This window comes from Misgurnus anguillicaudatus, chromosome 5 (genome assembly GCF_027580225.2).
Source record: "Misgurnus anguillicaudatus chromosome 5, ASM2758022v2, whole genome shotgun sequence".
Lineage (NCBI taxonomy): Eukaryota > Metazoa > Chordata > Actinopteri > Cypriniformes > Cobitidae > Misgurnus > Misgurnus anguillicaudatus.
The window spans coordinates 2,819,660-2,833,450 of record NC_073341.2 but is presented as its reverse complement, the minus strand read 5'-3'; the positions used below and the strand labels follow the sequence as shown (position 1 = coordinate 2,833,450).

Genomic DNA, 13,791 nt, shown 5'->3' with positions numbered 1-13,791 from the left:
TTTGTGGGCGGATCTTGGGCGCTGTTGCTATTTTCCCGGCGGGAGAAATAACTCTTGCGCCAGGCGCAAATCAATAAGGGGTTGGTCTGAAGTAGGTTCATTATTCATAGGTGTGGTTTGGGCGTAACGTCAAATAAACCAATCAGAACTTAATCCAACATTCCCTTTAAACGCAAGTGCGCAAGTTCCATGGCGGGTTGCTATTATTATGACGGATTTGACAGGCGCACGCCAGGAGCGGTTCACAGCCGAGGAGACCCACGTTCTTGTAAGAGCAGTCAAAGACAGAGAAGTTGTTTTGTATGCGTCAGTTACACAGGCGTGAGAGGAAATAGCCACAATTGTCTCATCAGCTGGCATCCCCATCATTGCGCCAAGCGCTACAATGATGTCAGGAGACGGGGGAATCAGCATAAATCAGGCACGCCGTGTAACGGGAGGTGGATCTGCCTCTACACATGACCTAAAGCCAGCAGAGGACATCACTGCATCCACCCTCACCGCTGAAAGGGTTTGGGGGTTTTGAAATCGGACCCAAGAAACGCAAGCAAGGTCCAACCCCAAAGTACACTTACAAATCAAGTTCATATACATTAAGGTTTCTAATGAAAACATTTTAATTATTATTTACATAAAATAAACGTAATACAGCCTACGGCTGTACGATTACAGGAAAAATGATGATCACGATTGTTTTGCTCAAACTTTTGATCACGATTAAAATACGATCATTCTTTTAGTGAAGAACTTTTATTTACTTCAGTATTTTTATTACACTTTACAGCCATGTATAAAATATTATATACATTTTATAGGCCTATATTATAAAATATTTTATTGTTTTGTAATATCCACAGCTCACATTCTCTTAGATCTTTTGCAAAACATTTAAAATAATAATATTTTGCAAAAGAAATCCGCAGAAATAACAAAATAACTCCTTACACAGATTCCTTACTACTATTGCAGCAATTAAAGCAGTTCAGTTTTAACTGTCAAAATTATAAAATCTTATATATTATCTTTTATTTATTTTAGAGCCTTTTTTGTTTGTTAAATTAAGGTTTTTGATCATGACCAAGCGGTGTCCAACAGCTAATGTCATGTTGACGACTTGTTTGATCAAATGAGCCTCTCAAATCAACACCTCACTTGCCTAAAATAACATCTATATATATTTTCAGCATATAACAATTTTAGTTTAAATGTTTATTGTCAACAAAAAGCGGAGGGATGCTGCTCTGTTGCTCGCAGTCGCGACGAGGTGCAGAAAAATTATGAAAAAGAATGAATCAAAACAAAAACGAGATAAACATGCAGGTTGCCTTACCTTACATATTCGCTATGCATCAGTCTTTTATATGCGCAGTATATATTTATTTTTAATTCAGTTCTCCATATTCCCCGATGCGCTGAATGTCCTGCTGCTGGCGGAGACACTAAACACTGTTGCAACAGGTGCATTGTGAATGTGCGTAGTGGACGCGTGCGATAGGTTAAATGTCTTTCTTTTACAATTTATCAATGTCTCAACGTTTCTTTTAATTAAATTAAAATATAAAAAGGTGAAGAAGCCTAAAAAATCCAGAGGCCTGTGATGTTAAAATTGGTCCGAAACTCGACACGAGGGGCGTAAAAAGGCTGAAATGCAGGGCTCTAACATATATTTATATCAAATTAGAATTAAACTGAAATAAAAACAAAAAAATGTTGAATAAAAAATGCCTATGATATGCCTTTTATGTGGCAATATTTTTTTTAAAACCCCTTGCTGCTCACTGTGCTTATTGGAAACAAATGGCTAACTTACATGATACGCGATCCGTTATTGTTGTTTGTGTCGTGGATGTCGTGGATTTTTTTTATGGTTGCGGATTGTGTCTTCAGCTTTTGAAACTCTTGATATTTCACGTTTGAACGGAACAGGAGCACAGTTTGCACAAGACTCGTAACTTACCTGATCAACATCACTTTCCTCAAATCCGAAATATCCAAACAATGGAGTAGGCATATGACCCTTTTTGGGAATTAAACATACATATTTCTGCACTTTCTTCTTGTTGCTCTGCCATTATGTTTGTTCAAAAATGACTGTAAATCTTGTGATGCTAACGTATTTCTACCAAAACACAGACTGCGCTTGCAAAGAAACACTCCGTTTACTCTGACTCTGCCCATAACAAACACATTGCTTGATTCTAGACCGTCTGCTTTGTGCTTGGTCTTTGCACATGAATCGCGACGATTGTCATTAATTAATCGTGGGGCACGCATATCGTTATCATGATAAAAATACGATTAATCGTGCAGCCCTAATACAGCCACACAACAAACTTATGAAAATATTTTAATCGTTATTTGCTTGAGAATTTTTAACGCAGCCACACAATAAATAAAAACTATCACCACAATGCTCACCACTATGATTTCCCTTATCTCATGTGTTAATATTTTTTATTGTAACAATTTGTGATTTGCAAAAATAACTGTTTCATCTGTGTAGATAAGATAAGCAAAGTGTGTGCGCGTTGTGCACGCTATACATTATGGTCAAGCATGCGCCCTTAAAGTGCCCATATTGTGAAAAACTCACTTTTTCTGGGTTTTGGCGTGTTATTTTGTGTCTCTGATGCTCCCACACACATACAAACTTGGAAAAAATCCATCCATGCTGTTTTGAGTGAGATACAGGTTTCTGGATGTCCTCTGTCTCAGATTGCGTGAGTTTAAACTCAGCTCCGTTGTTACGTAACTAGCGGTTTCGTCACATTCAGTTTGAATTTGCCCGCCCACCACCCCACTCGCAGGTCTCCACTCACCAGGTAGCTAGAGAGCAGTTACTTCGCTGATACCCTCTGTGCTGTCATCATTTCTCACCGTAATAACAGCGCTATTTGGATATTATGGATTATACTCCCACCTACTATTAAAAGCAAGACTATGTATCTATATTTCACGGATTATACGCATTTGTGGACAAAAATGGTCATTGGATGTATTTTATTGGACTTTCATGGATCATTCACACATCTGAAACAGACTGGATTCGATTCGCGATCTTTGTATCAACACAAAAGGTAAGAAGTCACGTTATATTTTGCATGTTGTCATCTTCTGTCACAAAATACTAAATTTATGATGCTAGAGCATCTGTATCTCAAAACAGAGATCATACATTCATGCTAATCCCGTAAATTATACCTTTTAAATGTATAGTGATGTTAAAATTGTTTGTAAACAGTAGGCTATATAGATATTTTTGCAGGCTAGATAGTTTACAGCGTGTTTTCGAAAGTTAAAAAAAATATTTAACGGCTCTATTTCACAAGCAGTATACATCCCCCGTCGGGTCTAAATTTCTGTAATTTGCGAAAATAATGTGTTTGAAAATGTTTTATAACGGGAATATGTTAGCATTGTGCAGGGAAAACGAGTTTATTGTTGAGACTGGTACGTGACTCTGGAATCATTGTGTGTCATGAGTTTCTTCTCCTGTAGTGTAACGTTACTTATTAGTGATACTTTTCTGCATGATTTGTCTGTTGGCAACATAAACCGTTAATAATAATAATATATAAAATAACAACACAGTATGGTCTGTACTGCTCACGATATTACTATGCAAGCGCACATGACGTTAGTAGTGGGGCGTGATCAAAGGAGCAGCAGCTCATAAATATGTAATGACTAGCTCAAAACGGCACAATCTGAAATGCCCTGAAACAGAGGCTCCTAGAGATGGGTAACAATCTTTTCCTACAAGCTATTTCGAGCAAACAACTTTTGAAACATGCTTTATGGAACTCATACACCTATTTAACTAGTGGAAAAGCAGTCATAAGATGGGCACTTTAAAATAGCATTATGAACAATGCGCAACGCGCCACTGACTTTAGACTAGGTTTTTTTTGGTCAGTGGGGGAATTGTTTTTTGAAACTGCAAAATAGCATCAGGGATGGTTTGGGCCCCAGATATTTCAGAGACATCAAGTACATGAAAACTATAGAGAAATGCTGTTCATAACTGTAAAAATAAATGTGCAGAGACAAGAGACATTTTAGTATATTAAGCTATTGTGAAACATATTAATATAATGAAGCATTCATATCTAATGTTTATTAATGCTGAAGCTCAAACTAAAGGGCTGAATAAAGAACATGTAAGTAGCAGGACTCAACGCTAAGGTTTTTTTTCCAATTGACCACAAAAAAATAGGGACGCACCGATACCGATACTGGTATCGGCCTTGATACCACCTCCCCCGATACCGGGGCTCGATACCACGGTCTAAGAAATGTTTATGTTTGAGCAGCGTGTAAGGGGTTAATGCCTCTTTTGTTGTCCAAAGAGGCAGAGTTTACAACAAACTGAAAAACATACTTGAGTTGCACTGTCACCGTTTAATTTTTTTATAATTATTTATTCTGTAATATGTTGCATACAACATGCTTTACATTTTAAATAAATGTTGTTTATTCCAAACTAGTCCCTTGTTTTTTGTTAAATTATATGAATAAAGCTGTTACCTGTAAATTTAAATCTTTTTTTTTTTTAAGTACTCGGTATCGGCAAGTACTGAAATGCAAGTACTCGTATTCCAAAAAGTGGTATCGGTGCATCCCTACAAAAAACCTTAAATAAAACAGGTCTGATTATTGTCTTTATGGTTTTTGATCCATTTAACCTTAATATATATTGTTATGACACCGAACACTGCGTCAAAGTGTGGGGCGCGCCACCCCTGGGGGTGGAACAGAGCATGTAAGGGGAGGCACTAAGCAGAGAGGTGAAAAATATGCAATGTTTAAATACATATTTTTACATTATGTATACATATGTTAAAATCACACAGCATTTATTTACTCAATTATTTACTAGAGAGACAACCCATTTTATAACCGAACTATCCTTATTGTCGAGCCCCAAATAGCTCCACATAAATGATACAAACAGACAGTAAGGGCTCTATCATATACCCGGCGCAATGCAGTGTCTTTTGCTAGATTCAACCCTGCGCAATTATCAGTTTCATGTTTAGCGCCACGTTGTTTAAATAGCAAATGCATTTGCACCCACTTTTGCGCCCATGGACGTTCTGGTCTGAAAACGAGGTGTGTTCAGGCATGTTGTTGGCGAGTTGCTATTTTGAGGCAACTAAAATAGACTACCCATTGACCAACAAAAATCTGCTCTAAAGTCTAAAGTCAATGGCGCAATATGTTTTTTGTTATTTAAAGAGCGCAGTAAATTATGCGCCTATAAACGGGACGACAACGCGGGTTTGCTTATCACATGAATGCGCAGAAGCACAAAAAAGCTTTAAAATATGAAAGATTAAAGGATTGAATGTAAAAGATTATTATTGAGTCTCTTGGACATAAATGAGAACTAATTATAAGACATTAGAAGGCGTAAAGAGCTGCTTCACCTGCAGCCTGGTAAGTAAATAAATGCTTTGCTTTAAACAAATGCATCTATTTTTAAATGTTTTTAAATGCTACCATACAGATTTATTGTATATGATGACTCTGTACCTGTGGTGAGATGAGAAACATTTTAAGTAATGCTTTTTAAAAAAATCCCATGGCGCTGTCCAAGTGCTGAAACGCTTCGGCTCTCCGCACGTTTGTAAATTCTTTGTCGCTTGTTTGTATTTTTAGAGTACAAACCTTTTCTTGCATATTTGCAAATAATTCTATGAGATTACAATGATAATGTAGGATATCAATACATTTACAGCAATTAAAAGCCTGCTATTTGTACTTCTATGACTGAAAGAAAACGTCTTTTAAAGGTTTTAATAAAAAAAATTAAAATTTCAATAAAAATGAAAACACTTTTTTTTACATTATTCCTAAACTGGTGGTGTTCTTCCTCCGCTTAGTTTTTCAGTTTACAAAGTCCGTCATCTAAACAGGGATTAGACATAGCGCCAGTGCAACTGGCTTTTAAAAGGGATGAGAGATAAGACTCTCATTGGTTTATTGCATGTTACGCCCAAAACACACCCATTACTCATTAGGAAAATATGAACAACCCTTTTCGACGTCGTTTTTTTTCCCGTCGTTAAATTAGCAAAGGTGGCATTGGACACGCCCATTTAGACCGTGCGCCGTGCGCTTTAGACAATGCGCTTAGATCTTTAAAATAGGGCCCTAAGATGGTAAAATGCTCTCTCTACTCCACTTGTAATTCTACTTAAACACTGATCATGATTTCTACCTCTCTTTGGTAGACTGCCGGTGAGCTAGCAGGCCATTAGCAATCGTATGCTGGAATGACAATACAATTAATTAAACTTTGAGAGTGTTAACTGGTGTTTCCAAATACATTTCTATACATGCCAACTGTCTTTAAACTTGTGCTAGAATGACAACAAGGTTTGTTAAAGTCAACAAAATCTATCTCCGTCTGGCACTGCTGACAGAACTGAGCTGGTTATTGTCAAACACATACTTAAAAAAGAGCAGAAAGAAGATTAATCACGACTGATTCAGAATAAAGAGCACATTGACTGGGATTACATTCAAGCATTCCTCATGAATACAGTATGTGTTCGCCTACAGTACTTCTCTAGTGGATTGACACTGACATTAGACTGAATTACCCCAACAATATGCCTTGAAAACAGATGTGTTCAAAAAACATGCATATTGACAATCTTATATGTACAGTACTGTACATACATAGCAATGAAAATTGAGGTTGCACTTTGCAGACACTGAGTACTTCCTGCAAATAGACGTTAACAATTAATTGAATTCTTAATATGCTGAAAAAAACTGTGCATAATGCAACAACTATACTGACTCATTTATAAACTCCAAAACCTTTAACCGATCAAACAAAATTAAAAAGCTTAAAACCGAACAAATATGCAAACCAACTTACATCCCAAAAGTTTAATACCACTTTGAATCGTCTTTGATGGTTTTCTTTCACACATATTTATAGTGATTCCTCGCTCTTGTCTTAAATTGAAAAGTTATATCCACTGCTGACCTGTTTCAACAGTCCACAATGGTTTGTTTTTTGGCTGAACCTTGCTCATTTTTGGAAGAAGTGGAGACATGGGGGGGGGGGGTAGACTGGGAGTTTCAAATGCACTAAAATATTCTTGACAAGAACACATACAACACACACTGTTCTCCATCATGATGTGCGAGTCTAGGACTATTATTTAACTACATGTTCGTGCTTAAGATCACAAACCTTTAACAATTCCAAAAGACTTCTTTACAGAGCAATTACAAAATCTGTGTCTTTACAGTTGTTATAACGCACTTGTTGGTTTTGGACTGGACTGCATTTTGAAATATAGATGATAAGATAAACGCTTAAAGCAACTAGATACCTGGAAAATCTCTTTCTATCCTGATTTATGTATCTCGCCGTGTTTAATGTTGCATAAACCATTACGAAAATTATACTCCAAAGGATGCTAGCACTATCCATGATCGTCAGACATATCGCCAATAGCATGCTTTCATGACGATAGTTAGCATTTGTTATTATTATCATCATAGTTTCAGATTAACATGTGCATTTGAGGGTTTGTGTGCAAATAGATAAAGGAGTAAACTACTGCCCCGCCCCCAACGATACAATCGTGTATCGTCGATCTCACAGGCTGATGATCTCAAAATGGAGCATATCGCCCTGCACTAGCACTAGAATTTAAACATTTTACAGCTTCACTGAACCTTCTGTACTGCAGGTCTGTCACTGAAAAAAAGGGAAATTTTACATAAAATTAGAATTAAGGGACTTAGCAGGGGCATTATAGATATAAAGCTCTGGGCACAGGCCCCCTATTTTTTTCAGACTTTTTTGAAAGCATAACACTTCTATACAATGTCCTTTGCTTAACCCACTATTAGACAATATATGTATTTAAAAATATTTAGTAATAAGTATCATGTTCATTATATTTAACATTAACATTGTTAACATGTTTGGAGGCATAAATGGCATAAAAGGTTTGGAAATGAACATATTTTCTTGCACATTTGCACTTTACATTATACAATTATAACAATGATTAGTAACTTATTTTTTACAATAATATTTTTACAATAACACTATTTTAAGAAACCATTAATTTTATGACTGCTATACTAAAATAATCTCAGTCATAGTTACTGCCAACTGTGTCCTACAACTAGTGGACTAAATATTAATTTCATATTCAAAAAAAAAACAGAATAGTTTAATACATACATCTGTAGATTTTTTTCAGCAACAATGCAATTCTATTTGACAGAGGTTTACTTGAGATTTTTCCTCTAATGTTTAAGACCTGACTGGGTGAGGATTAAGATTATCATTATTATTTAGAAACTTTCGTTTTGTTATGTTTTCATAAGATATCTCAATTGCGTGGTTTCACCTGGACTTTTGTATGCAGCTGCGCGCGTACAGAAGCGCACGTCTCGACATGTTTTGGTGCGTGTACGCGCCGTGCGATTGATTAAGATTCCCGTCGAGTGATATGAAAACAAAATGCTGCCAGACGTTGGGCATCATCTATATCAGGGGTCGGCAACAGGCGGCCCGCGGGCCAAAAGTGGCCCGCCAGCAATATTTTCTGGCCCGCCGGATTAATTTGAAGTCCGTTTTTTATTTTTTTTGTAATCAGACTTTTTTATTTTACAATAACATTTTACAAAAATGGCCCCGTGTTTCATTCCTTCTTTCGTTTTTTCACATCAAAACCAAAAAGAAAATAAAGAAAAACGACTTGTTTTTCTATTATTTATTTCCTAAAACTAAAATCAAACGACTCGTTTTCTGAATGTGCGCTCAGATCAAAAATAAAAAAATGAATGAAAACGGGTTCGGACAAATTTTAATTGAACACCTTAGCAGACATATACCAATGAAATAAATTTAAACAGATCAGGTACTAACAGATTACATTTTAATAAGGGTTTGAATAGCAACCATGCTTTCCTGTAAGTCTCATTCGCTTACAGTCTGACTTTTGAACTTTTTTCATTATTATTTATTCGCGTATAACACACTGACAAATAGCAAGAATGTCCTGAAAAAAATGCGTATAATAGCTATCTTAACGGGCCGCTTTTTCTCGTTCTCTTTCTCTACCAGCGCAACCGCGATCATAACTGTCATTAGAGTTTGTTTGAGCATACTTCTAAAACACAATCAATCAAATAATTGCAGAGGTATGACTTCATGAATAATTTGCAAATTTACCTCGTAAATAATCATGTCAATTCATCACGCGTGAAGACGTTAAACTCCGTGACATTGCAAATTACTGAAAAGTAATTGCTGGCTTTTAGAAACTACTACAAAATATGATAAAAATAAACTCTTTTACTGCAGTAATATTTTAACTAATACACTTTTAAAGTAGATTTGAAAGGAATACTGTTGTGTTCTGCTACTTGAACTTGGGGCTCGAGCCCGACCTAAGGTTCGACCTGCCTTCGAAAACAGCAAGTCAAGTTCGTTTACCGTTAATTATTAAGACTAAATGGGCAGGTAAATTCGTTAAAAAAATTAAAGTAATCCGCCAAAATATGGTTTTACATGTCTATTAAAATAAAGGCATTATTAATTTTCCTAACGCATAGTTCTTTGATCTTTACCTCCGTTTAAAACGTTATAAATTTGGCAAAGGAGGATGTTCAGCAATTTGAACAGCAACTCCGCAACCAACTCGGTTTATGATGGTGAGAAATTTGAGTGAGAGGCTTTGTCCTATTTAATTTATTATTTATATTTCATTATAAATACAATGAAGTCAATGTTAAATTAATATTTTTATTGGCACGAACACAATTTTTGTATAACATTTAAAATTATCTGTCTCTTTTCATTAGAGACATTTGAATGTGAGATTCTGGAAACGTGACGTTAAGTTTTGCGGACCCGTCAGGTCGGGAAATAAAGCGGGTGAACACAAAGTGTATGAATATGAATAGAACCTTGTCGGAGCTGGACAAAAAACAGTCCAGCGGAGACCTCCTTAAACCTTAGGTGTGTATGTGTGTGTCCCGGATAAATATTAATAAAAAAAGTTCAAAAGTCGGACTGTAAGAGTATTTCATGAGAGCATAAATGCCTGTAATATTACCACTATAGTACTTGATCTGTTTAAAATGATTTCATTGATATATTATGCCTATAAAGGAGTTAAATAAAAAAAGTCTAATCCAGTAATTAATTTTTTTTATCTGAGCACACAATCAGAAAACCCGTGGTGGTTAATTTTTTCATTTTTGTTTTTAATTTGAAAAAAAAAAACGATTGAACGAATGATACACAGACCCATTACCATGTTTTAAGTAATTTTTAATGCCGTCTTTCGTCTTTTAAATAGGAAATAAAGACAATGTTTCTTGACAAAAGATCAGGGGTGCGTTTCCCGACAACGTTCTCCCTTAGCGCGCTACGAAGACTCTTAAGTTAAACCTTAACTACAGTTATACCTTTTCTAGGCGTGTTTCCCGAACTGTACCTTAGCGGGTTTCTTAAGGTATTCCTTCTTACGTACGACGTTACCAGGTGCTGTCCATGGCGATGGTGCTGAATAGGTTGATATCGATTGCTCGACAATCAATTGTTCACTTTATGTAATAGGTACTTCGCTGCGAGAGCGGTGTTATTTATTAAAGAAACATTTTAGAAATAGTTCAAGTTACATTTATTAGGAATATCTGGTAAAAATATTTCAAATTGCAAACAACTAAATATAAACCTTGTATATTTTATTTTATATCAAACCCATGCAAAACCTGCAACTTCATGTCCAAAAGTATAATGCATAAACTGCTCCAATTCATCCATTATTCATTAACTTTAACGGATGATTTATATTAGGGGTTCCCAATAAATGCGTTGCCAACATAATCGTTGCACAGGGGAATAAGGTGGTCATGCAAGTCACCTGGCTTGGCTGTGCATTACACTTAAAATATATAAAAACAAATTGTTGTTCAATAGTTCACGCGTTTATTGTGCTTGGACACTGGATGTTTACAATGCGGATAAAGCGGACGCATTTCTGGAGCCGCGCCTGTCTGTTTACCTTAATATAACATTAAAATATATGATATATAAATATATACTATGATTGTTTTAGATTTTAGCTTTGATTAGTTTTAATGTGGAAAATTTGTTGACCTTATACAAGCAATAATCAAGTGGAGCAGTTTCTTTTGAGTGTTTATAAAGAATATGACATGCAGCTGCCTCAAAGTTAGAAAACATTAAAAAACTTAGATGGAAAGTCGAATTAACATCAATAATAATAGTTAGGAAAATCCACAATTATGATTTTGTGATGAATGTGGCATGCGATTTTACTTGATTTGTTTTTTTGCAGCTAAAATAGCCGGTAAACTAAAGATTTAACGGATATGAAATGCACAAAAGAACTAGTAAGATTCGCTGTATATCTAGCTGCCACCTATAACTCCTCCAACCAAACTCTTTTTTTTATAGTTTCTTAAGCCTGTAATAATAGTTCGAAGCTGATGTTCCTTTGGAAAAAAATATTAATCTAACAACCATCAGTGTAATAATGTCTAATTATGTTTCATTCTTTAAATAAAAAAATGCCTAATTTAACACGGAGTGTACTTCAACTTTTTTTTTACAGATATTTAGTTATATAGACTGAAATCTACACAAGCTTTTATCACAGTCATGGCCCCTAGCGGAGTCAAGTGGGATAAGGTAAAGCTAAGAGTGCTCCAGACCAACCTTCCGAACGAATGACTTACAGAAGGGATACGTAACTAAGAACGTTTCGGGAAACATGTATTAACGATAAGGTACAGCTTAAGGTACAATTTAAGAACGACGTAGAGCTAAGAAGGTTTCGGGGAACGCAGCCCAGATAGCCTATACTAGGCTAATTCAAAATAAGACGTAAGTGTGCCAACAACAGTTGGCCCGCCATCTACTGGCTAAAAAAAATATTGGCCCGCGGCCAAAGTTACTTGCCGACCCCTGATCTATATCAATTTCTGTTTCTACCGAAGTCGTGTTGCCGACCTACAGTTCAAGCTGCAGGTGATTCAAGCGATGTCTGTCGCTGCGTCCCAAACCGCATATACTTCCATACTATATAGTAGGCGAAAAGCACTACTTCTCGTACTCTTTGCCTACTATATAGTACGAAAGTAGGCGGTTTGGGACGCAGTGTGACTGCGGTGAAGCACAGGTGATGCTGGCGCAAAGTAGATCACGTGTTGACCGGTCAACTAATAAAATAACGTCATTGTATAAATATCCCCATCATGCACGATGCAACATCGTGCCATTTTTTGTATCAAGAAGTATCGTACTGAGAAGTATCGTTACATCCTGTGTGTGTGTGTGTGTGTGTGTGTGTGTGTGTGTGTGTGTGTGTGTGTGTGTGTGTTAAAGGTTTCACATGCAGCAACAATACTGCCAAACAACCTAAGAAAACAGCAAAAAACACTGTAGTATTTATGCCAGACCATTACTGTACTTGGCGAAGCCACACAATGTCTGAACACGTAATACGTAATGCATTTTTATCTTTATATTGAGATTATAACAGCATAGATTTTAAAAATCTAAAATCTGAAACCAGAGTTAGCATTTTCAGACCCCAAAAATAAAAACATGAGACGTGCATAAAGTAGATGTGCAAGTCATTCCATGTGTTAAATGCAGCTGTTATTACATGGCACACTTTTCCTATCAACATTTATTTTTCCATGCAGGAGTGAGAAAAGTTGCGCAACATTCTGAATCCTGTGAGAAGAAAAGGGAGAGAGTGGCCTGATCTTCATGACTTTCTGTCTTTAATAAAAGTAAATGCTTTATTTGTGCTAACAAGATTGTACGGTTACAGGGACGCAAAAAGTATGGCAAGGGAGACGCAGCGTCTCGTTCCCTTCTCAGGGAACAACAGTTACATACGTAACCCGAGACGTTTTCATGTGTCCAACACAACTATGCAAAAAAGCATTTTGGTATGAATCAACATTCGCATACAGAATATATAAGCATTTGAAGTGAACAGTTTAGCATGTGTGCTTAAAATATCTATAATTTTTATGATATTATCCTACACTACACAGGGAATAATATAGATCTTTTTTCAGAAAACTTCTTGCATAAAATAGATTCAAGCACTTTCAATGACCTGTATCTATGTATGTATATTTTCAAAAACTTCCCTGGGCCATGAATTTTTTTCCCCAAAATTTACAAACTTTTAAGGACCCGTGGGAACCCTGTTATCAGAACAAAACCAAGTCACCCAAGTTAACCTCCAAGTATGTATTTCAAGCTCAGTGACGTACATAAAATGAGCTTAGGACGGCATGTGCAGGTCACATGATAACCCGACTTTTCATCATCCCATTACAAATAATCTGTCCAGCATATTTGTAATGAGATAACAGCATGTTTATGAGATACACCAATATCACAAGGTTTTCTGAGCTGATATTTATACACCAGAGGTTGCAAGTTTTCTCACGAAACAAGTCTAGGACATATTTCATCCTAAAACCAAAGAAAACAAACAAGAATTAAAAAATATTTTATAAGGAGACTTGAGACTTTTTATAGGCACGTTTAGTTTGCCTTGTGAGATTGTATGACGATTACGCTTATTTCCCCCTTAAATGTTCATTACTGTAATGCAAGAAACTCCCATATTTCATCATCACAGGATATATTTTTTACTTGCGTTTTTTATATTCTCATTAGATTCGAAAAACAGTGGCTTTTAACTCTTAGTATTTTTGCATTATAAAATGCAAACTGATTGGTGAATA

General features: G+C 36.0%; 1 protein-coding gene across 3 annotated transcripts in view; it reads right to left on the bottom strand.

Annotated features, from left to right (window-relative positions):
- mib2 (MIB E3 ubiquitin protein ligase 2) overlaps positions 1 to 13,791 on the bottom strand; it is a 75,979-nt gene that overhangs the window by 44,038 nt on the left and 18,150 nt on the right. The window contains exon 1 of one of the 3 annotated variants that reach the window (XM_055167493.2): positions 6,893 to 7,032. The exons of the other annotated variants lie outside the window; for them this stretch is intronic. Within the exon in view, the coding sequence (XP_055023468.2) occupies positions 6,893 to 6,947 (55 nt within the window). The 5' untranslated portion in view covers positions 6,948 to 7,032. Of the gene's footprint in view, positions 1 to 6,892; positions 7,033 to 13,791 lie in introns of those variants that run through there. 3 annotated transcript variants of the gene reach the window in all.